Source organism: Scyliorhinus torazame, chromosome 3 (genome assembly GCF_047496885.1).
Source record: "Scyliorhinus torazame isolate Kashiwa2021f chromosome 3, sScyTor2.1, whole genome shotgun sequence".
Classification (NCBI taxonomy): Eukaryota; Metazoa; Chordata; class Chondrichthyes; order Carcharhiniformes; family Scyliorhinidae; genus Scyliorhinus; species Scyliorhinus torazame.
In genome coordinates this window covers 340,124,955-340,150,089 of record NC_092709.1, presented here as the reverse complement: position 1 = coordinate 340,150,089, position 25,135 = coordinate 340,124,955, and the positions used below count along the sequence as shown (strand labels likewise).

Below are 25,135 nucleotides of genomic sequence, written 5' to 3'. Positions count from 1 at the left end.
AACTGCCACATTCCATGGATGAAGCATGACCATTTGTATTCAAGTCCTTTGCATAAAAAGACCAGGATTCAATTAACCTTTTTGATTAATTGCTGCACCTGTTCATGCCTTTTTATTGGTCAATGTATATTCCAGAGCATACCATCTCCTGTTTAGCACACCTCCCAGGCATACCCATGAAGAATAGAAACTAGGGTAATGTGGCTTAACCTAGTTGGAGTCAACGCCCATCCCATTTGGGTTAAACAATAAAGAGGAAGAAATTCAGGTTGGGAGGAAGAAATTCAGGTTGGGGGGAAAAAAACCCTCAAAAATGCCATTTGTTTAGATTACAATGTCAATATAATTTTCATTTTGCAATTTACACGGAGGCATGGAATGCTTTAAGGAATCCCAAAGTTCACAACAGTACAAAACAAATCTTACACAAGTTGAAAAGCATTTATTCTTCAATACCCTTTAAAAACAAAGGAATATTCTGAAGTAGAGGAAACTATCGAGGTTACATCACTGAAAATTTAACTGCATCAGCGGCAAAAGAAATAGGTTTCAATTTCCACCTGTGGCTGATACCAACTACAAGGGGCTTTGAATATAGAAAACACTCTCTTTAACAGAATGCTGTTGGCTTCAATACTTGCTCGGTACACATGAATGCAGTTATCATTTCATAGTGCATTATTTAAAAAGCCATTCTGCCATTCTGTTAGTGCAAATATCGCTGAAAGTTTCTGACACTCTAAATATTCCACCAGGAAAAAAAAAGGAAATAAATAAGCAGACAAGCTATTTAACTTATATTACTGGCAGCCAGGGCAAGCTCTCCTCATCGGTTTTGCACCAAACCACCTACAGCAGGTAAGGCCCCAGGTTTCACCCAACCCCATCTTGAATTAATTGTCCTGACTTGGTGGAGCCTGGGGTTGCCTTCAACACCCTTTGGTGGGAATAGCTAGGTTTTTGGCACAGGCATGAGTTGAAACATCTGCATGCGTGTGTTTTTGGGAGGGGGAGATGGGCAAGAGTGAAAACAAGTTCAGCTTTAAATACCCTCCACTTTTGAAAAGGCCAGCCAACAGTCATTTTCCATGCTGATGGGGGTGGGGGGGAAACTAAATGACCAACAAGACTCAACACCTGCAAAAGATGGGGAGGGGGAGGGGGGGGAAGAGAAGAGAGCCAACAATGGCAGAGCACCTGGTTCTTTCACAAACTGCCACCAGTCTTCACAGAACGGATTGCTTTAAAGCAGAACCAAGCTGGTTGGACACTTGTCTATTCAGCAGTTGGAGATACACAGGCTGTACAGTTGGAGGTAGGTATTAATGGTTCCCACCCCTGGCTTGCTCAGCGTGCCAGTTTCTTTTTCTTTTAAAGAACATGCCAGGTGAGTCGTTCGTCCGCCTCAGGTTTTCACCTTCCTCGTTTCTCCTTCACGCTATACTGGAGGATCATCGGTGTAGGCTGAAGGCAAAAGTAGGAAGGGAGGTTAAACAATTCTCGCCATCATAGAACAGCAAAGGAAATAGTAACAAGACTGGGCTGTAAGGCACGTAAAGCCTGTTCCACCATTCAATAAAATCATGCTCCATCTTCTATCTCAACCAATCCTCGGGAAAGACAGCATTGCATTTAAATAGCATTTTTCACAACCACCCAAGATCTCAAAGCATTCTACAGCCAATTAAGTACTATTAACATGAACTCACTGTTGTAATGTTGTAAACTCAAAAGCCAATTTGCACATAGTAATCAATGTAATAATGATCAGATAATCTGTTTCTGTAATGATGGTTGAGGGATAATTATTGACCAGGACATACCTCTCCAATTTTTTCCCCCTGAAGTCCTGTATGGCATATATTATATCTACATGAGGGGGCTGACAGGGCCCCTGTTGCTTGGCATTTCTCTGGCTGTTTGCTGGTGGCAGGATTCTCTGGTCCCGCCACCAGCAGCGTACCTCCGCCCATGGGTTTCCCAGCTGTGTGGGGTGGGTCAATGGGAAATCCCATTGACAATAGACAATGTTGCACCAACAAATGGCACACCCCCTCCCACTGCCGAGAAACACACGGCTAGGGGACGGGAGAGTCCAGCCCCTCATCTGAAGGGTGGTACCTCCAACAATGCAGCACTCCCTCAGTACTGGACTGGAGTGCAAGCTTTAAGTTTTGTGTTTGTCTTGGAATGAGACTCAATACATAATCATGTATTGTCTTATTGAATTCTTTGAGGAGGTGACCAAGCAAGTGGATGAAGGTAAATCAATGGATGTAGTGTACATGGATTTTAGTAAGGCATTTGATAAGGTTCCCCATGGTAGGCTTATGCAGAAAGTAAGGAGGCATGGGATAGTGGGAAATTTGGCCAGTTGGATAACGAACTGGCTAACCGATAGAAGTCAGAGAGTGGTGGTGGATGGCAAATATTCAGCCTGGATCCCAGTTACCAGTGGCATACCGCAGGGATCAGTTCTGGGTCCTCTGCTGTTTGTGATTTTCATTAATGACTTGGATGAGGGAGTTGAAGGATGGGTCAGTAAATTTGCAGACGATACGAAGATTGGTGGAGTTGGGGATAGTGAGGAGGGCTGTTGTCGGCTGCAAAGAGACTTAGATAGGATGCAGAGCTGGGCTGAGAAGTGGCAGATGGAGTTTAACCCTGAAAAGTGTGAGGTTGTCCATTTTGGAAGGACAAATATGAATGCGGAATACAGGGTTAACGGTAGAGTTCTTGGCAATGTGGAGGAGCAGAGAGATCTTGGGGTCTATGTTCATACATCTTTGAAAGTTGCCACTCAAGTGGATAGAACTGTGAAGAAGGCCTATGGTGTGCTCGCGTTCATTAACAGAGGGATTGAATTTAAGAGCCGTGAGGTGATGATGCAGCTGTACAAAACTTTGGTAAGGCCACATTTGGAGTACTGTGTACAGTTCTGGTCGCCTCATTTTAGGAAGGATGTGGAAGCTTTGGAAAAGGTGCAAAGATTTACCAGGATGTTGCCTGGAATGGAGAGTAGGTCTTACGAGGAAAGGTTGAGGGTGCTAGGCCTTTTCTCATTAAAACGGAGAAGGATGAGGGGCGACTTGATAGAGGTTTATAAGATGATCAAGGGAATAGAGAGAGTAGACAGTCAGAGACTTTGTCCCCAGGTGGAACAAACCATTACAAGGGGACATAAATTCAAGGTGAATGGTGGAAGATATATGGGGGATGTCAGAGGTAGGTTCTTTACCCAGAGAGTAGTGGGGGCATGGAATGCACTGCCTGTGGAAGTAGTTGAGTCGGAAACATTAGGGACCTTCAAGCAGCTATTGGATAGGTATATGGAATTCAGTAGAATGATATAGTGTAAATTAATTTGTTCTTAAGGGCAGCACGGTAGCATTGTGGATAGCACAATTGCTTCACAGCTCCAGGGTCCCAGGTTCGATTCCGGCTTGGGTCTCTGTCTGTGCAGAGTCTGCACATCCTCCCAGTGTGTGCGTGGGTTTCCTCCGGGTGCTCCGGTTTCCTCCCACAGTCCAAAGATGTGCAGGTTAGGTGGATTGGCCATGATAAATTGACCTTCGTGTCCAAAATTGCCCTTAGTGTTGGGTGGAGGTGTTGACCTTGGGTAGGGTGCCCTTTCCAAGAGCCGGTGCAGACTCAATGGGCCGAATGGCCTCCTTCTGCACTGTAAATTCTATGATAATCTAGGACAAAGGTTCTGCACAACATCGTTGGCCGAAGGGCCTGTTCTGTGCTGTATTTTTCTATGTTCTATGTTCTCTGTTCTATGTGCTATCCTCAATCCAACGATCACTAAGCTTGTATATCATTAATGTGGCGAGAAAGTTACTGGCTCCAGGACTGTTTCTTAGCCATTCACAGGATACTCGAGCTGTCTCTTTTAATTCTCTTTTCAATGGCAGCCAAAGTTCAATGTTCATCTGGGTAGAAAAGTGTGGGTTGGAGCCCCACTCCAAAGACTTGGACACAATATATAGATTGACACATGGGTGCAGGATCTCCTTACACGCTCAGTGCTACATTTTGTCAGATAATGCTGCTGTGAGCGCCTGGACAAAAGTCTTTGTTAAAGGAACTATGTAAATGCAAACTGCAATTGTTGAAGGCGACGATCATGGCAGGATGACAACAGACTGGAAGCTTTTAAAACTCACCAGCCTCAGGAGCTCCTATAGAAACAAAGGGATTCCAGTTCCGACTAAAGAGAATAGCGAGCAACTGCAGGGGGTTACACCATTTCTGGTGAGAGTCCTTTTGTAACATGGTGCCAGTTCACAAGGGTGCCAGTTCACAAGGGCAACAGTTTCTCCCCCTTCAACCCCCCCTTAACCAGTCATAGAGAAAGTGCATTTGCAGAAGTTGCATTGCTCTGAAAACTCAGCCTCATGTGAGTAATGGCGAACAATAGAAAATCTGACTTCTAAAGCTATTCATCAATGTCACTATCCCGGCTTCTCAACATATGCTGTAAATGGATTCAAAAATTGGGTAGTCATTACAGAGCGTGATGAAGTGCAGACGTCAACCATCGTTCGCCACACTCTGGAACTCTCCCTAATCTTGTGATGTTACGGTGTATTTTTGCTGTGAGTTGCTTTACCATGGACGTGTGATTCCTATTTGAGTTGCTTTACCACAGACTGCATGTCATCTCAGCATTGTAGCTGATTCTGTGGACTCTTTAAGTGCCCTCAGGAATGGTCAATAAATTCTTGTACAGCCAGCTTTCCCCACATCCCATGAATGAATAAAAATCTCCCCTAATCTCCAGCACTTCACCATCGGACACTCTCCCTAATTATAGACTGATCCGTCATCTGCCAACTGGCTTGGCACAATGCACTGTTAAAAGTGGCTCTAGGGGGGTAAATTGTCAAAGCTGGGAACCCGAGTTCAGACCAGTGGTGAGCAACATTTCACCCATCAGGGATCGGAGTTCGGCCCACAAGACATTTTGTTGTCTGTTGCCCATCCGTGTAGCTTTTTTCCCATTCAATGTCCGAAGTGATACGTAAAGAAAGATCACATGAAGTGAGCTGCGTGGTAATTGCACACAAGTGATAGAGAGCTGAGCACTCCCTCCGCATCCAATCAAGCACAAGTATGTCTTTTGTTTTATAATAATAATAATCTTTATTGTCACAAGTAGGCTAACATTAACACCGCAATGAAGTTACTGTGAAAAGCACTAAGTCGCCACATTCCGGCACCACAACGGGCAGCACGGTAGCACAGTGGCTAGCACTGTGGCTTCACAGCGCCAGGGTCCCAGGTTCGATTCCCCGCTGGGACACTGTCTGTGCGGAGTCTGCACGTTCTCCCCGTGTCTGCGTGGGTTTCCTCCGGGTGCTCCGGTTTCCTCCCACAGTCCAAAGACGTACAGGTTAGGTGGAGTGGTCAAGCTAAATTGCCCTTAGTGTCCAAAAAGGTTAGGAGGGGTTATTGGGTTACGGGGGTAGGGTGGAAGTGAGGGATTCAGTGGGTCGGTGCAGACTCGATGGGCCGAATGGCCTCCTTCTGTGCTGTATGTTCTATGTTCTATGTTCTGTTCGGGTACACAGGGAGAGAATTCAGAATGTCCAATTCACCTAACAAGCACATCTTTCGGGACTTGTGGGAGGAAACCGGAGCACCCGGAGGAAATCCACGCAGACACAGGGAGAACATGCAGACTCCGTGCAGACAATGACCCAAGCCGGGAATCGAACCTAGGACCCTGCCACTGTGAAGCAACAGTGCTACCCACTGTGCTACTATGCTGTCCATTACCACTTGAAGTTGATTACAGTTCTATTAATATGATTAAGCATTTTTCTATTATTTAATTAGGATTAAATGCATTCAATCTTATTCAAGTGTCAAAGTTCAAGTGTCACAGTTCGTGAACAAGACCAATTTTGATCGTGCAGCCCACTGAGATGGAGGGGATCATTCACACGGCCCACTCACTCTCCGAGGTTGCCTATCACTGGTTTAGATGGTTATGGTCAAGCTCCACTCCACCAGCTTACGGCAAAAAATCCAAACTGTGCTCCAGTGCAGTGCTGAGAGTGCTGCACTGTTGGAGGTGCCGTCTTTCAGAGGACATGTGAAACAGGGGCTGCTTTAGCACAGCTAAATAGCTGGTTTTTAAAGCAGACCAAGGCAGGCCAGCAGCGCGGGTTCAATTCCCGTACCAGCCTCCCCGAACAGGCGCCGGAATGTGGCGACTAGGGGCTTTTCACAGTAACTTCATTTGAAGCCCACTTGTGACAATAAGCGATTTTCATTTCAAACAGAGGCCCCATCTGTTCCCCAAGGTGGATGTAAAAGATCCCATGTTGCCATTTCAAAAGAGAGAGGGGGTTTCTCACCGCTATCCCGGTCAATAGGAATCCCTCAACCAACGTCACTGTATAAGATGCTAAGAGGGATTAACAGGGTAGGCGCAGAGCAGATGTTTACCACTGTTGGGTAACCATGGGCGAGCAGCACAGTGGGTGGCACTGCTGCCCCACATCGCCAGGGATCCGGGTTCACTTCCAGCCTCGGGTGACTGTCTGTGTGGAATTTGCACTTTCTCCCCGTGTTTGTGTGGGTTACCTCCGGGTGCTCCAGTTTCCTTCCACAGTCCAAAGATGCGCAAGTTAGGTGGATTGGCCACACTGAAGTACCCCTAACTGTCCAGAGGTTAGGTGGGATTACTGGGTTACGGGAATGAGGTGGAGAAGTGGGCTTAAGTAGGGTGCTCTTTCAAGGGCCGGTGTCGAGTCGTTGGGCTGAATGGCCTCCTTCTGCACTGTAAAGTCAATGGTTCTAGAATGAGAGGCCATAGTTTTAGGCTAAAGGGTGGCAGACTTACAGAAACGAGAAGTAATTACTTCACTCTGTGAATCTATGACCTTCTCTATCCCAGAGTGCAATGGATGCCGGAAGACTAAACAAATTTGAGGAGATAGACAGGTTTTTAAATTAGTAGTGGGATGAAAGGTTATGGTAGTGGGATGAAGGGTTATGGGGAAACAGCCAAGGCAGGACATCATGTAGGTAAGGGAGAAGAAGGATCTCTGAACTCCACTTCTCTTGCTAACACATGTGGCAACAAGGACAATTTCTGCTGAACCCCACCCCCACAAAAAGTAACTTAGTCAGAAGAATAACCACTTGAATGATGCACCAAGGAATCGTACTGGTCTCAGTTGAATTGGGGAGTTAAATTATTTTTAAGACTGTATTTTCTCTACAAACCTGCGATAGGAATCATTTTTAATTTTGTGATGTCACTGTGTATTTTGCTAATTTTGCTTTCAGACGGATTGCTTTATTTTATGTCTGGACTGCATGTCAATTTGGCATGTGTGCAGAGGAGAACGAGCAGGTATGGGGAACTACAGGAGAGACTGGAGACCCTGGGTTGTTCTCCTTATGAGCTGGTGGGGTGGGGGGTTCAGGGGATATTTAATTGATGCATTCAAAATTACAAAAAAGAATAAACAGAAACATAGAAACTAGGAGCAGGAGGAGGCCATTCAGCTCTTTGAGCCTGATCCGCCATTCATTATCATGGCTAATCATCCAAGTCAATAGCTTAATCCCACTTCCTCCCCCCGCCCCCCATACTTTGATCCCCTTTGCAGGAGGAGAAACTGATTCCACTGGAAGGAGGGACAGTAACGAGAGGACACAGATTTAAAATTGAAAGAACCAGAGAAAGATGACAAAATATAATTTTATTCAGCAATCTCTACCTATAGTAGTCGATGAAGCAGATTTAATAGTAACTATGGAGAATGGGAGGGGATGGGACTAATTGGACTGCTATTTTATGCCAGGTAACACACAATGGACTGAATGGCCTCCTGTGTTGCAGGTTTTGGTAAATTGAGCAAATAAATGATGAGGAAATTGAACTTACATATTGCATAGTTTTTACAACTGACCTGTTTATGCTCCTGATAAGTCTCCGTCTACCCTTACAGATCCTTCTACTCCCATCTCTCATGTACTTACCATGCTACATATTTATCTAGCTACCCGAGTACGGATTACCCACCTTGCCATACCATCTCAAGAGCCAGAGCTGTTTCATGGTCATGTGTTCTGGCAGAGGCTCATTGTCAAATAGTATCTGTACCTGCAAAAAGAAACTCTATTAAATTTTCAGAAAGCTCGTGAAGAAACAAACAAATTCATTGCCAGCCCTCCCCAGCTTACCTGTTGCTGATCCAGCACGTTAATTCTGTGGCAAAGAACTCTCCTCAAGTGCCTGATCTCTGCTCGGACTGAACACCGGACGTACTTTTGCTGCAAGTGTTAGATTTTTAAAATAGGTTTAGGCGATATTTTACACATGTAAAATATAACGACAAAAGCACTCCTGAACCCTTCTATTCAAAAACAAAACCTGTCAGGGATTCAAACCCACTAAAGCCATACAGTCCGTGGTTTGATCACGTAGCTGTGCTCTAATGGTTGTTGTCCCAAATGGACCCATTGGTTTAGGGAAAAGGAAGGGGAAAATATGCAGGGGCTCCAATTCCTCAGGCCGTGTTATGATACTGGAGATGCAGCTGGACAAGTCCAAGCATTGACCCTATCCCAAATCTCAAACAAGGGGTTATCAGCATTAGAGAGTTGAGTACCATGTAAATTCTACGCAGCACTTTATGGGTATCCCTGATCACAGCGGCATATTTTACTCCAATCACCGCTAAAGTTCCTTGTAAAGCCCCATTAACACTTATGCAGAGTAGCATTTGACCATTTGTCTCCGTGAAACTAGCAATGGACCCAAAACACAACACAACATCGCTCTGCTGTATGAAGGCGTACTTATAAGCAGACCCTAGTATGGGAGGCAGCTCCGCCTCTTGTGTGAACTTTAAGATGGAACTGGGAGATGCTGGGGAAAGGATTGGGAGATCTGAAGAACTATGTACCACCCCAAATTCTTAAATACTCCTTCTGCACTCACGGGCATTGTCAAGGCTTCCTCTCTATTCAGTCACATGCACACATACATAAAATGGGAGGCAGAATGGAATTGTGAGGCGGGATGTCTCTCCAGGGGCACACACCAAACCAACAGGCACCATGAGAGTGGTGCGTGTTTGGGTGAAGTACTTGGGACTCAGCTAAGAAATAGTACCTCAGGAAAGCAGGCATCACCATCAAAATGAGAAAAAAATATATATGTTCTGGTGAAAGGGAATTCCTCTGTTTATAACAGTGCACATTTGCAAAATACATTAAGGGTGGGATTTAACTAAATGGGAACAAAGTCACATAGTGAGAATGCTTAGCCGCGTGTTTCCTGATGCTCGCAGCCAGGAAACACGCTATAAAACGGCACCCCAGTTAGATAGGGGCCTCAGCGGGGAACGTGTGGCTGAGGACGCACATAGCCCTGTTTTGTGCACCGAGGAGCTCCACTCGCCGGAACTCTGGCCTCCCGATCTCTGGAGCACCCAAACAGAACGCCCACCCATAGGGCAAAGCACTACGGGAGGGTCCGCAGCCCCTGCATGCCCCCCCAACACCTATGCAGGGCCTTATCCCGACCATGCATTAAATATCAATTCCATCCTGACACCCAGATGGCACTGCTAGGATGCCCAGGTGGCACCAGTGCCAGGGTACCAGCAAGCCACGGGGCAAGTACACAGGGGCCTCCAATACCCTGGGAGATCCCTCATGAGTGCCAGTCCGCCTGGCCGCATTTTGTGGAGACCAGCACTGAACAGTGCTCGTCTGAGGTCTCTGAGGCGAATGGGATAGAGCCCAAAGCCTCGGAAAACTGCACATTAAAATGAGACTAGCTGTTTTGATTTAATATGTAGATTTGCCAAAAAGTGATCCCGCCCAGAATGGACGGGATTTACATCACAATGTCTTGGGAGATCACGTTAGATCTCGCACGTCGTTTCAAGCTGGGTAGATAGAAGCGGGGAGACCCCGTTCCCACTATCGGCCATGCTACCCTGCAGCGCGCAACTTTTCAGGCACAGCATGGCCTTTCGATCATGTCTCAAATCATTCTGGTCATGTTATACTTTGCTTTCTCGATTTTGTTGTCTTTAAACAGTTGGGAGTATTGGTCATCCTCAAGAACTCTTTCGATGCCATTCTTCACACGTGACCGAGTAGATGGAGCATGGCAGTAGGAACCTAGACCGATTCCCCCCCCCCCCGCCCCCCAACCCCACACTAACCAACCAATCCTCTGTATCCGCCCAACAAACGGACCCTTCCAGTCTTTCTGAAATAGTAAAGCCTACAATTGCTTTGGTGTTTTAAAAGTATGGAGGGAATGGGACTAAGGAGGTACTGTGCGCCAAACAACATCCTTCTGTGCTGTAAAAGTTCACCAATCTTGTTCCAGCAAAGGTGGTGGGCAAAGGCATGTAGAGGAGTAAACAAGGGAACACAAGAGCACATGGGCATGAGAGGGTGGGCAAGAGCGAGTGCGCAGTAGCAGGAGAGGAATAGAAAGAAAAACTGAGGAAAATAAAAATAAAGACTTGCATTTAGATAGTGTTTTAACATCTCGCAGCACTTTCCAGTCAGGTTTGCTTGATGCAAGAAAGCGCAAGCATTGTAAATCTTTAGAATTGATTAGCCCAGAGTTTATTTACGGCTGAGTTCAATAAACATTTTATCTTTCATGGAAGTAAATAAAATGGGGAACAGGCAGGAAAGTGGATGGGAAGCCAACACGAGTAGCAGGTATGGCTGGAGGGCCTGTATAGTCTACTCCTATTTTGTATGCTATGTGAAAAATAGAGACAAGAGCAAGAGAAAAAGAGTTGAAACATGCATTTCTATAACACCCTTCACAATCTTAACTGTTTCAAAAGTGCTTTACTCAAGTGTAACGGAGGAAAATGCAGCAGCCAATTTGTGCAGAGCAAAAATGGCAGTGGTTTGGCCTAGGTAATCTAATTAGGGATAAATATTGGTCAGTCGAGCCATGGGATCTTTTACCTCTCCTTGAAAGATGAGTCCTCAATTTAATATCTCATTGAATATTGCTACTACCCCCAAGACCACTTAATCTAGGCCTGCGCCGTGGGCTTCTGTGCTCACTGCAATGGCCCTCCTACTCATCGTGGCCCAGTAACCCCCTGGGCTCTCCATTATTGGCGACAGCTGGCTATGGACCCGACAGTCTAGTGTAATCTATTTTCAGGGCTAGTTCATTCAGCAGTTGAGTTGTTACATACCTTTTAGCAGATTCCGACTTCCATGGCCAATATATGAACACCACGTTTTGTGGTGTCTGTTGAGCATCCGATCATCCAAAAGTAGACGCCTCCAACAACGCTACAATGGCTGTGCCAACCTGGTTTCTGGTGCTCAAGCTTCCAGAGTAGAACTCGGAACCACAACCTTTCTCTGAGAGGAGTGTGCTACCCACTGGGCCACAGGTCAACCTACATTCAGTTGTACATTATGAGATACTAGTGGAGTGGTGTAACAACAGCAATCTATCCCTCAACGTCAGCAAAACTAAAGAGCTGGTCATTGACTTCAGGAAGCAAAGTATCGTACACACCCCTGTCTGCATCAATGGTGCCGAGGTGGAGATGGTTGACAGCTTCAAATTCCGAGGTGTGCACAGCACCAACAGTCTGTGCTGGTCCACCCACGTTGACGCTACGACCAACAAAGCACAACAATGCCTATACTTCCTCAAGAAACTAAGGAAATTCGGCATGTCCACACTGACACTTACCAATTTTTTACAGATGTACCACAGAAAGCATTCTATCTGGCTGCATCCACTCTCAGCCTAGTCTGGCAACCACTCGGCCCAAGACCGTAAGAAACGACAAAGTTTGTGAATACAGCCCAGTTGATCACTCAAACCCGCCTCCCATCCATCGACTCTGTCTACACCTCCCGCTGCCTTGCGAAAGTAGGCAGCATAATCAAAGGCCCCTCCACCCGGGTAATTCTCTATTCTAACTTCTTCCATCAGGCAGGAGATACAAAAGTCTGAGAACACGCACTAACAGATTCAAAAACAGCTTCTTCCTCACGGTTACCGGACTCCTGAATGACCCTCTTATGGACTGAACTGATCTTTCCACGCGTCTTCCTTCCCGAGTAGCACTGCACTCCGCATGTTTCACCCGATGTTTATGTATTTATTGTATGTCCTATGTTTTTCTTGTGTGGAACATTTCCCTGGGCTGTACTTTGCACTGTACTTCAGTGCATGTTACAATAAATCCAAATCCAAAATCAAGAGAAAAGAGGGAGATGGGGGTTAAAAATACAAAGCCCAAGATTTTTTTATTTTTAAATTGCTTGCAGCACAGCAAGATCAATTTACAGCTTGAAAACATGTGACTGGATTACAGATTTAAGAGAGAAGCAAAAAGTTTTGAAACGGACATTGTACAACATCGATATTCGCCAACAAGGAGCAGGTGATGTTTGAATTTCACCTGACACTGTGCTGCATGATTTAACAACTCCAATGTTATTTACTCTATGCACGTGTCTTCTGGGGAAGGGAGGGTGTACATAGACTGCCTTCTGACAAGAGTAGGAATAATTGAATTTTACTTCAATGATCTGAGAACACAGGGCGGAAAAAAAAAAATCAATAGATCCCATCTGCTGCAGTGTAGCGATGTGAAATGATTCGTGACCCTTGAGCCCTCACATTAACTGCAGGCTTTGTATCTACTTCGTGTTAAATATGTTTTGGATTTACTGAGGGTCTGGCTATTAGAACAGACACACAGAAAAAAGGCCTTCTGCATCTGGGAATTGTGTTAAGAGGAGCAAACAGGCTGAATGTTTTCAGAGTATTCTCCTGGCAGAGAGTGTGATTATATATAGGGCCTTGTGCAAAACTTCATTCGCCACCAGGTTATGTAATCTTGTCCCCACCCATCACTGACTCACCCTGTCATGGGTACCGATATGTTCATAGTTCTGATGAAGTTTGAGTGACCACATCCCACCATAAATAAATTCAACAATTCAGCGAGAGGTTAGGAAAAATCCAGACTGGTTCACTGGTGATCTCAGGGAAGGGAATGCCCTCTTCTCACCCTCATCTGGCTTCCCTTAATTCTCTCCAAAAATGTCCCAGCAAGCCACTCAGTTCGAAGGCAAATAATGTCAACATGTCATCCACCGCCACTTTCTCAGGATGACTATGGAGATATTCTCAGTGTTATCCACATCCCAATAATAAACCGATCGCTCCAGCGGAGGAGCACAAGGAGTTTTTTCAACATTGAGCAATGTCACTTTCCCTTAGTCGACAGTTGAGGATAGTGACAGTGAACAGTGACCCAGGCTGATTTTTCTTCCCATTCTCTCTTCCCTGGGGTAACCCACTATACCGTGGGGTTTCTGAGTATACATTTCTCCTCAGCACAATGGGAGTGCACTTACCCACAAATTTTGTTAGGAAAGCACAGCCGTAGTGCACGGGACTGCACAGAGCTATTGCCAACCGTGTACACTAAAAGTGTTGGTCAGAAACAAATTGCCACACAAAACATGCTTAGCCATTTGTCGACAGATCAGGTGGTAAATGTAGCACAACGCCACAATGATGAGAAAGCTTTCAGGTTCAAGCTCATTTCACCTGCAGTGCAGCTGGCACTGGTACAGCTACTGCTGCCAATGTACAGCAACAACTTGCATTTATACTGTGCCCTTAGTGTGGGCAAATCTCCCAAGGCGTTTTGCAGGAGTTTTTTTACACTCAGCCTCAAAGGAGAAATTAGGACAGGTGCTCAAAAAATAGGTTTTAAGGAGCATCATAAAAGGAGGGAGAGAGAGAAAGATAAAGAAGCAGAAAGGTTTGGGGGTCTAGATAGGTGGAGATACGTCCACCAATGGTGAAGTAATACAAATAGAAGGTGAACAAGCGGCCAGAATTGGAGGAGTCTAGCGATCTCAGAGGACTGCAGGGCTTAATGAGGTTACAGAGACAGGGGGCTCAATTCTCCCATCGGGAGACTAAGTCCCGACGCTGGAGTTAAAACCGGAGTGTTTCACTCCGGCGTCGGAGGCCGTTCCCAGCCCCCTATTCTCCCGCCCCCGGGGGGCTAGGAGCGGCGCCGCGTCATTTACGCGCGCCGGGCCTTGGCGCCACGTAAAAGCGGCGCCGCGTAAATGCCGTCACCCGCGCATGCTCGGATTGGCCGGCGCCAACCTGCGCATGCGCGGTTACCGTCCTCCCCGCGGCCGCCCCGCAAGAAGATGGCGGATCGATCTTGCGGGGCAGCGGAGGAAAGGAGGTCCTCCTTCAGAAAGGCCGGCCCGCCGATCGGTGGGCATCGATCGCGGGCCAGACCCCTTTTGAGATCACCCCCCCCCCCCCCCCCCCCCCCCCCCCCCCCACAGGCCGCCCCCCCAGCGTTCCCGCACTGTTCCCGCCGGCAGCGACCAGGTGTGGAAGGCGCAGGCGGGAATCTGTCGTGTTGGGCAGGCCGCTCGGAATCGCCGCTCGCCCATTACCAACGGCAAGCGGCGATTCTCCCAGCGGCCAGCCGTGATTCGCGCCGCGCCGGTTTGGGGGGGTGGGAGAATAGTGTGCGGGCGTCGGGGCGGCATGGCGGGACTCGCGCGGCGCCCGGGCGATTCTCCCACCTGGCGTGGGGGGGGGGGACAATTCCGCCCAGGGAGTGGTGAGGCAACAGAGGGATTTGATTGCAAAAGTGAGAGTTCAGAATCACAAAATTGTTGCAGCGCAGGTGGTGGTTATGTGGCCTGTTGTGTCTGTACTGGCTCTCTGTACTGGCTCTCTGAATGAGCATTTCACCTGGTGAAATTTCCCCAACTTCTCCCCATAACCCTTCACATTCTGCCTTTTCAGAGAACAGTCGAATTCCCTTTTGAAAGCCTCGCCTGAACCTGCCTCTATCATACTTGTCAAGCAGTGTATTCCAGACCAGAGGTAGGTCAGCGAATTCAAGGTAAATCCAGCAATAGGTGACCAATAGAACCCAACTCAGTATCTTACCTGTAGCACAAGCTTCCCCTTCTCTTTTCCGAGGGAGGAGCTGCAGGACCCAAAGAGAAAAATATACCGTTAGCATACAGATCAGATCACTTTGCAAGAAATAGAACTCAGTAAATACAAAGGTCCCACAAATTTACCAATTTGGAAATTCTGGGCACGAGTGGTACTAGTGTGTCTGGCCCTGGGTCCATGGAGCCTCTGGCTAGATCAACGCAAGTGCAAGTCCCTCTTTCCTGACTTTGCTTGTGCGGACTGGATATGTCACAAAATCATGAAGCCAAGCAGGCCCCTAGCCCTGTTGCATCACAGTGCTACGTGGCATCATGATTTAAAGCTAACCAACATAACAAACTCAGCGTGTTTTACAAACGGTAGCTTGGCAGCCCCCAGGCCCACAAAGGAGTGGTTAGAATCAGTTTGGATGGCCTTCTCACTGTCAGTGCCTGCTGGACAAGAGGCCTAGAGCTATTAGTGGGCACTTGTGGAAAGCTACTGGCACGTAGGGAACGTGTACCACAGTTAATAGATGGCATTTTTGAAAGTGGAAGGGGATTGAAAGCACAAATTTTTAAAAAGTGCAAAAAAGAATCACGCACTCAGGCTACAATCGTCATGGGAATGAGGGAAAAGAATACAAAATTCAAATGAAATTCACCTCCTAATCTTGCAGCAATAATGGTTGCAAAATGAATTATTTTCTTAATACACTCACAATAAACTCTTGACTGCGGCTGATCAATCAGACCACGGTGACCATAAAATTGTTTTATTATGCGCAACATTTTATCCCATGTGCAATGGGTGAATAATAAGCAGATTTACATCAGGCTGCCTGAGTCCCAACAAGGTTATCCCTGTTTCATGAATAAAACAGTCTGCATCAATTCTCATTATTTTGGTGGAAGTGTTAACTCAATATGTCTAATGAAATTTGGTACTGAGCCATTTTCTCACTTCCCTGCCTATCAATCCCTTATAACCAGTGCTTTTGTCTCTGCTTAGGGTTTGCTATGGCACCTGGATGGAATTAAGAGTACATTTACACGCTAACTTTAGAAAAGAAAGTGAAGGCTGACCTTCTGGCTACCACTAAAGTAAAGCTGACAGTGAGCCAAGGTTGACAACTTTAGCACCGCGCCAAAGTAGTTTCTGCTAAGGTTGGCGTGTGAACAGGGATTCGTTTCGGATGGCATGCTAAACTGAGGCCCCATCTGCCCTGTCAAGGGGAACTAAAAGATTTCATGGTATGATTCTGAAGAAAGGCAGAGCAGTTCGCCCCACGTACTGGCTAATAATTTATCCTTTAATCAACACCTACAAATTACAGAAGATTTCTGGGAATGCCACAACCTGGAGGTTCCACAACCTGGAGGTTCCCCTCCAAGTCACCAGCCACCCCAACATGGAAATATATCACCATTCCTTCACTGTCGCTAGGTCAAAATCCTGGAATTCCCTCCCTAACAGCACTGTGAATGTACCTGCACCTCAGATGATTGCAACAGCTCCAGAAGGCAGCTCACCAATGCCTTCTGAAGGGCAACTAGGGGTGGGCAATAAATGTTGGCCTAGTCAGCAATGTCCACATCCTGTAAAAATTAATTTACATATTGTCGATTGCGGGGTCTTGCTGTGTGCATTCGCTGTGCTTTGCAAGTATCAAAAGTCATTGCTGTCACTGAGACAAGAGTCGAGAGAGGCAGGATTGGCAGCTCAATATTCCAAGATATAGGATCTCCAAGCGAGAGGGGGTGTTGTAATTGACATCTTAGAAGGCTCTTCAAATGAAGCCATATGGGTAGAACATAAAAACAAGCAATCACATTACTGGGGGTGTTCTATCGGCCCCCTAATACTCAAGGCATAAATAGAAGAAGATATGTAGGCAAATTTCAGAGAAGTGTAAAGTAATAGGGTAGTGATAGTGGGGGATTTCAATTTCACCAACATTAACTGGGGTAGTCATAGGACAATGGGGTGAAGGGACCTGATTTAGCTCAGTTGGCTGGACAGCTGGTTTGTGATGCAGAGTGAGGCCAACTGCGTGGGTTCAATTCCTGTATAGGCTGCGGTCAGTTATAAAGGCCCGCCTTCTCAGCCTTGCCCCTTGCCTGAGGTTGGTCGTCATCAGATTAAATTACCACCATTCAGCTCTCCCTCTGGGAAAGCAGCCTAGGGTCATCTGGCACTATGGTGACGTTACATAGGGTGAAATGTTTAGAGGGAGCGGAATACTTAAAATGCGCCCAAGAGAACTTTTTAAGCCAGTACACTGAAGGTCCTACAAGAGAGGGGCAGTCCTGGACTTAATTTTAGGCAACAAAAGCCAGGCATTTCACGGATTGCGATCATTAACTCCGTTAGATTCAAGACTGTTATGGAAAGGACAAAGATGGGCCTGAAATTTAAAGTTCTAAACTGGAGCAAGGCCAATTTCGATGATTTGGCCAGAGTGGACCGGGAGCAGACACTATTTGTGACAGAACAGTGGGACGCATTCAAGAAGGAAATAGGGAGAGAGTACAGGGCCAACATGTTCCAACAAGGAAAAAAGGGTGGGACCACCAAGTCCAGTGTAGCCTGGTTATCAAGGGATATACAACACTGGATAAACAGAAAAAGGGAGGCTTATGGCAGTTAAAGGGCTCAAAACAGCAGAAGCCCAAAAGGCGTATAGAATGTAAAAGAGGGAACTTATAAAGGAAAGTAGGCGAGCAAAAAAAACAACAAATGGGAATGGAAGGATAGTGGCAGGTAAAAGAGGATAAGCCTAAGTGTTACAAGTACATTAACGGTAAAAAGGATAATTAAGAGTTAAAGACCACAGTGATAATTTGTGTGTGGAGCCGGAGGATGTAAATAAGGTTCTAAATGAATACTTTCTGTCAGTGTTCACTGGGGAAAAGGCTGTTGTGGGTATAAACATCAGGAGGGAGAAGGACGGTGACAAAATTAAAGAAATTAACATACACAAAGAGGAGGCTCTGAGTGGCTGGTCATGCTTTTAGTAGACAAATCTCCAGTGCTAGGCAGAGTGAGGCAAGGCAAGGGAGGAAATAGTAGGTGCTCTGGTAATAGTATTCAATTCCACTCTGGCCACAGGATGGAGGATAATGTGGTACTATTATTCAAGAAGGGAGGAAGGGATAAACCAGGAAATTACCGGACAGTCAGTTTAACCTCAATGCTGAGGAAACTATTGGAAGCAATTCTGAGAGATCGGATTTATTTGCATTTGGAACGGCAGGAATTGCAAGAACAAGGTTCGACAGTAGCGAGCACAGCTGCCTCAAGCTCAAAGGACCTGGGTTCATTCCGACCACTGGTAACTGTCTATGTGGAGTTTGCACATCCTCTCAATGTTTACGTGGGTTTCCTCCGGGTGCTCGGATTTCCTCTCAGTCCAAAGATGTGGTTAGGTGGATTGACCATGCTAAACTGCCTCTAAATGTATAATAATAATCTTTATTGTCACAAGTAGGCTTACATTAACACTGCAATGAAGTTACTGTGAAAAACCCCTAGTCGCCACATTCCGGCGCCTGCTCGGGTACACGGAGGGAGAATTCAGAATGTCCAATTCACCCAACAGCACTTCTTTCGGGACTTGTGGGAGGAAATCGGAGCACCTGGAGGAACCCCACGCAGACACGGGGACAACGTGCAGGCTCCGCAAAGACAGTGACCCAAGCCGGGAATCGAACCTGGGACCCTGGAGCCGTGAGCAACAGTGCAAAGGTTGGATGGGGTTGCAAGGATTGGATCTAGGCAGGGTGGTCTTTCCAAGGGTCATTGTAAACTCGATGGACCGAATGGCCCCCTTCTACACTGTAGGGGTTTTTATGCTTCTATGAACAAGGGGAGGTCATGTCTGACCAATTTGATTAAATTTTTGAAGAGGTGACCAGATGTGTGGATGCATCTGATTAGTCTACTTGGACTTCAGCAAGGCTTTGAGAAGGTCCCTGAAATGGGTGCCTGATAGTGAAGTAAAGTGCCATGGGATCCAAGGAAATTTGGCAAATTGGATCCAGAATTGGCTGAGTGGTAGGAAGCAGAGGGATGTTTTTCTGACTGGAAGCTCGTTTCCAGTGGGGTCCCATCGGTGCTGGGGCCCTTGCTGTTTGTGGTTTATATAAAATATTTAGACTTGAATGTGAGAGGGTTGATCAGTAAGTTTGCGGATGATACGAAATTGGTGGGGTTGTAAATAGGAGGTTAGCCTTAGATTGCAGGAGGATATAGGCAGGCTAATTCAGTGGCAAATGGAATTCAATCCAGATAAGTTTGAGGTGATGCACTTGGGCAGGACAAAGCAGGGGAATACATGAACGGCAGGACCCTGGGAAGCACCGAGGGTCGGAGGGACCATGGTGTGCAGGTACACTGGTCCCTTGGGTAGCAGGGTAGGTGGATAAAGTGATTAAGACATATTGTATATTTGCCTTTAGTAGCTGAGTAAGAAGTGTTACAACACCAGGTTAAAGTCCAACAGGTTTGTTTCGAATCACTAGCTTTTGGAGCACTGTTCCTTCCTCAGGTGAATGAAGAGGTAGGTTCCAGAAACAGACACTATATATATATATATATATATATATATATATATGGACAAAGTCAAAGATGCAAGATGATGCTTTGAATACGAGCATTTGCAGGTAATTAAATCTTTACAGATTCAGAGAGAGGGGTAATCCCAGGTTAAAGAGGTGTGAGTTGTCTCAAGCCAGGACAGATGGTAGGATTTCTCAAGCCCAGGCCTGATGGCGGGGGGTGAATGTAATTCGACATGAATCCAAGGTCACGGTTGAGGCCGTACTGAGGCATAGAGTCTCAGAGCAGGGAGGTTATGCTGGAACGGATAAAACGTTGGTTAGACCACAGCTAGAGTACTGTTCTAGAATCCACATGATAGGAGGGATATGATAGCACTGGAAGTGGTGCAGAGGAGATTTACCAGGATGTTGCCTGTGATAGAGAAGTTTATTTATGGAGAGAAATTGGTTAAACTAGGCTTGTTTTTCTTGGAGCAGAGGAGATGGAGGGGAACATGATTGAGATGTATAAAACTATGAGGGGCATAAATAGAGTACACAGGAAGAAATTTTAACCCTTGGAAGGATCGCTGTAAGAGGGATCGCTGTAAGAGGGGAATCTTCGAACCAGGCTTGCCTGATATAAATGGAACCCTTTCAAACCACATAAAACATCCACTGGATCAGTTTTGTTCCCTTTCAAAAATATATATATTTTAAATTATTGGCAGGCAGAAAAGCACCAGCCTCCTTAAACACCGCTGGTAAACTGTTTCTCAGGGTTTCCAACAGCTTTGTGTGAGTGCTTTGCTGATAGCAACATATCCAAACTAATTGCTTTAAAATTAGTATCGACCCCAGTGCCTTCCAGCTGCTGCAAATTCACCAGATTGAGTGATGAATCTGGACTCAGACAAGCCGCTCGATAGGAATTTTTCATTTTTTCCCCTTGGTGTATTGATTGAACATGCTCCCTGCCTGAACATGCTCCCTGCCTTCTGCACTGTACAATGCCAACTCTCCCTTCTCTCTCTTCCCCATCCCTTCCCTGCTGTCAAGGTAACACTCCACAAGTGCTTCACACAGTAATTAAAATCAATGTAGATAATGGCCATGCTCGAATCAGAAATGCCAATGCAGGTGATAGACACAAGTGAGAATGAAATGCCAATGCAGGTGATAGACACATGAGAGAATGAAATGCCAATGCAGGTGATAGACACAAAGAGGGATGAAATGCCAATGCAGGTGATAGACACACGAGAGAATGAAATGCCAATGCAGATAATATACACACGAGAGAATGAAATGCCAATGCAGGTGATAGACACAAAGAGGGATGAAATGCCAGTCAATATCTATGTAAATAAAACAATATTTTCACAAGTGTCAAGACAAGGGCACAGCATCACTTGCATTTGTGTTTAATGTCCCAGGGCATTCATTTCACAAAAGTGTAATCAGACAAAGATGTATACTGAGCCAATCCCACACACTAACCCAACTTGGAACTATATCACCATTCCTTCAGTGTTTGGGTCAAAATCCTTGAACTCCCTCCCTAACGGCACTGTGGGTGTACCTACACCACATGGACAGTAGCGGTTCAAGTAGGCAAATCATTACCACCTCCTCAGGGGAAATAAATGCTGGCGAGACAGTGACACCCACATCCCAGGAATGAATAGTTTTGAAATGAAAGACACATTGGGAGGTGCAGTCAGAAGACTGGAACCACCTGTTCCCTTGGCATTTGAGAGAATTTGCTGTGCACAAAACATGCCTATAAAGCAAGTTACTTAAGTAATTTGCTGCATGTGAAGCACTTTGAGATGATAATAAGAGGCGTGACAAGGTCTTACGCAGATCCAAGCTTTCCTTCTCTGCCCAAGGCGATGCAAGTGTCAGAACTCCAAACTGAATCAGATATGTGCTCTCAATCACAGAGAGAAACCCTTCAATTCACCTTCATACTCAGCAACAACATTCAGCATTTTCAGGTTAGGCAAGGCAGGAGCCAATCATTAACATTTACAAGATTAAAAACAATTAAGCAGCAAAGATACACCCCGATTTGCTTTAATTCCCGCTGTACTGCTTTGTGCTGATTCTCTCATTTGGATCCCGCAAACTGTTGTTCCACTCAAGGGACCGTTCCATGTGTGAGAAGGGTGTGGTGGTGGCAGGGGACTGCTGAGATACATGGCAAAATTTCAGATGACGGTCAAGACCAGTCATTTCAGTGCAGGCAAAGTTAATAGAATATCAACCAGTTTAGCATTGCACAAGCAGTGTCTATACTCACTGGTGATGTGGCGATGCCGTCGTTGGATTGGGGTGAGCACAGTAAGAAGACTTATAACACCAGGTTAAAGTCCAACATGTTTGTTTCGAATCACTACCTTTCAGAGAGCAGCTCCTTCATCAGATGAGTAGTCGAGGCCAAAATGTTGTGAGATTTCAAGAAGGAATTAGATATAGCTCTTGGGGCTAAATGGGATTTTAAAAATTAATTTACGGGTTGTGGGCGTTGCTGGCTAGGCCAGCATTTATTGCCTATCCCTAGTTGCACTGGTGGTGAGCTGCCTTCTTGAACCGCTGCAGTCCTTGAGTTGTAGGTACACCCACAATGCTGTTAGGGAGAGTTCCAGGATGTTGCCACAGCGAAAGTGAAGGAACAGCGATATGTTTCCAAGTCAGGGTGGTGAGTGACTTGGGAGGGGAACCCTATAATGTAGGATATGAGGAGGGGCATTGATCATAATGAATGGTGAAGCAGGCTTGACGGGCCGAATGGCTGGCTCCTATTTTCTATTTATGTTTCTGGGGCTGGTGAGGGAAATCATCACCAGGCTAGATAGAGCATCTCATCCACTGGAATCCATTTCAGTGACTGCAGGATTATCTTAGTACAAGCTATGAGCTGAGAGGGTCGAAAAAGGAAGAGATAGATTTCTATTAGCAGGAAATTCTTTCAATAACTCACCCATGTCTCTCCAAACACAATGAAACCTGCTCATCATATCTGTAGTAGTGGGCTTTGGAGTGATCGAAGGTGGTGTAGGGAGAACTGGTCAGGTCCGGTGTCATAGCTGAGAAAGGGGGGGGAAATAAAGCAGAAAAATGTGTACATGACATTCACAGACACCAGCAAAAACAGATCAAAAAGATCTAGCCAGATCAACACAAACAGACGTGGACTAGCTGGGCCAAAAGACTTGCTGTATATTTTATGTAATTCTCTGTAAAAACAGACCAAACACAAAGACAAGCCAATTCCTTCGAGCGTTCTGAATTCCTAAAGCCTACATGGCCAATTGTTCAGTTCTCTTTTTGTTTTAAATGCTTATTGAATATTCTATGGGTGGGGACGGAAGTCACTAAAGTCCCATGAGCCCCACCCTGCTCTTTTGTAGCTAATAATGTCCAACATTTAGTGATTTAAGAAAAGGAAAGTTCAGACAGACCACATGCAAAAGGAAAAAGGTTAAATAAACCAGGAGGACTCTGAAACACATCACTTGCTACATGCTTCCAAAAAATGGGGTTTATTTTAGTTTTAAAATCATGTGGTGGGGCATTATAAAATGCATTACAAGGTACAAGGAGGAGGAGACGTGGAGGTCATGTGATGAAACCTCTAGAAATCTGTCCAGCTGAGAGTTGGCAACACCTGACTGCTCTCTACAAAATTCCTCAGATAACAGCTTGGGCACAAAGTCTAACAAATAACCTCACCTCCTCAATATAAATCCCACCACCTGCACCCCCCACCCACCCCAAGGCCGTCCTAGTCCAGAGCTCACCACTGCCCTCAAATAACGGCATTGCTTATGAACAAATGCAGTTTTCTACAGCTCTCCCCAGGCTTCGCCTCAATATGAAAAGGCTGTGATTATTGCCTCACGCTTTAGTTTCCTGGTCAGACATACACACCCCCCAAGCATTTCCCATCATGCCACCTTACCAGCAGCTTTGGTTAATTCGTGAGCCAATTTTGAACACTTTTGCCTCCTTTGTGCCAATATTACCCGTGAAGCTGCTGGCAACCGCTGGGCCATTGTTCCTACAGTTAAATAAAATACATCGCACATAAACAAGCCCAACATCTGGTGTTTGTTCTCCACACGGGTCCATAAAACCATACAGGTGGGGTCTTCTCCCAACTCCCCCTATCTGTATATTTATTTCTCCCCCATGTGTTTATCTAGCTTCCCCATAAATGCATCCATGCTATTCACCTCAACTATTTTACGTGATAGCAAGCTCCATCCCTCCCCCTAGTAGTCTGTTCTTAATGTCAAGGCTGAGACAGAGTGCCAACAGGATTTTACAATGGGGTAGGGTGGGGAAACTTCAGCGGAGCTCCAAAGCAGTCATCACCTAGAGTTGCCAACTCTGGTTAGAGGTATTCCTGGAGGTTTAATTGCATGATCTTCCACCTCTAACAAGTCAAACTGCCTTCCAAGCCACCTCAAATACTGGTACAGATAATGAATGAAATTACTGGATGAACCTAGAATTGCTTGCTGCCAGTGGCCAGGACCTTACTCCTTAATTTACGAGGACTCTAAGACAATCTAGGAGGGTCTGCAACTCCTATCCTGAGCTATACATTTGCACATTTACAAGTCAGTGTCTGTACTGAAGCAATGCCCGGTCCAGCTGCATCAGCACCTCTGGGAAAGGTAAGGGAACGGTGGTAATGTGACCATGTTCCTGGGTTAGCAACCAAAGGCCGAAATAAATGAACAAAGACAGGCGTGAATGAATTCTCAGCTATGGCACAACATTTGACAGTACTCTGGTTTAAGCCCTGAGCAGCAAAAGCATCCACTATCTAACTCTCTAATTTCTATACCTTCATTAACTGGTTGGATGATCCTGTCCAAACCCCGAGACTGATAGAATTCTCGAATTCGCTTCTCTTCACCTGTGAAACAAGGGAACATATTTCACAATATTTGGAATCGGATGGGGCAAGATTAATGCCACATTATACAGAATATAAACAAAGCACACAAATCCACCCCAAGGAAATCAGTACCTATGTGGAGAATCCAAGACACACAGATACGAATGACAATGTCCCCATTCCCGGAGGAGGAAGATAATGGGGAGTTAACACAATTAAGCAAAAGGTTGTGCAACATAATGGTTGTCCCTTTTTACATCCACTCTCTCAAATCAGCAGTGAACAGTCTACTCTTATGGTTAGATCTGTCATGCCTTTAAGAACTGGATGTTTAAGCAATGTACCTTTAAGAAAACAGCGATGTCATAGAGTGGATGGAGCTCAGCTCAGTTCAGCCATTTTGAAGGTTTTTAGTTTCAGTTTAAAAAGCCGTGTGTGTGTGTGTGTCTGTGGTGTTTCCAGAGAGCTGCAAGTTTTGAAAAGAGCTGGGTGTGTGTCTGTGTTTTGCAGTGAGCTGGATCTCTGCCATGAAAGACCATCTCTGGATCATTTGGGTGATTTAAAGTAAAGCCATTAACCTGATGTGATTTCATTTAAAGGTGTTTAGTCTCTTGGAAGTTTGAAGGAACATTTCAAGGAATTATTTACTGTTGCAATATTTTCTGAGTTATCTTTGAAGTAAGGGGTGTTACGAGATCC

The 25,135-nt window shown here is 45.7% G+C and overlaps 1 protein-coding gene across 1 annotated transcript in view; it reads right to left on the bottom strand.

The window, feature by feature from the left end:
* Positions 1-427: 427 nt before the first annotated feature.
* Positions 428-25,135, bottom strand: part of pcgf1 (polycomb group ring finger 1) — a 74,710-nt gene continuing 50,002 nt past the window's right edge. The window contains exons 4-9 of the mRNA XM_072497710.1: positions 24,383-24,454; positions 22,508-22,613; positions 14,990-15,029; positions 8,209-8,298; positions 8,048-8,128; positions 428-1,464 (exon numbers count right to left, since the gene is read on the bottom strand). Coding sequence (XP_072353811.1) covers positions 1,414-1,464; positions 8,048-8,128; positions 8,209-8,298; positions 14,990-15,029; positions 22,508-22,613; positions 24,383-24,454 — 440 coding nt within the window. The 3' untranslated portion in view covers positions 428-1,413. The remainder of the gene's footprint in view (positions 1,465-8,047; positions 8,129-8,208; positions 8,299-14,989; positions 15,030-22,507; positions 22,614-24,382; positions 24,455-25,135) is intronic.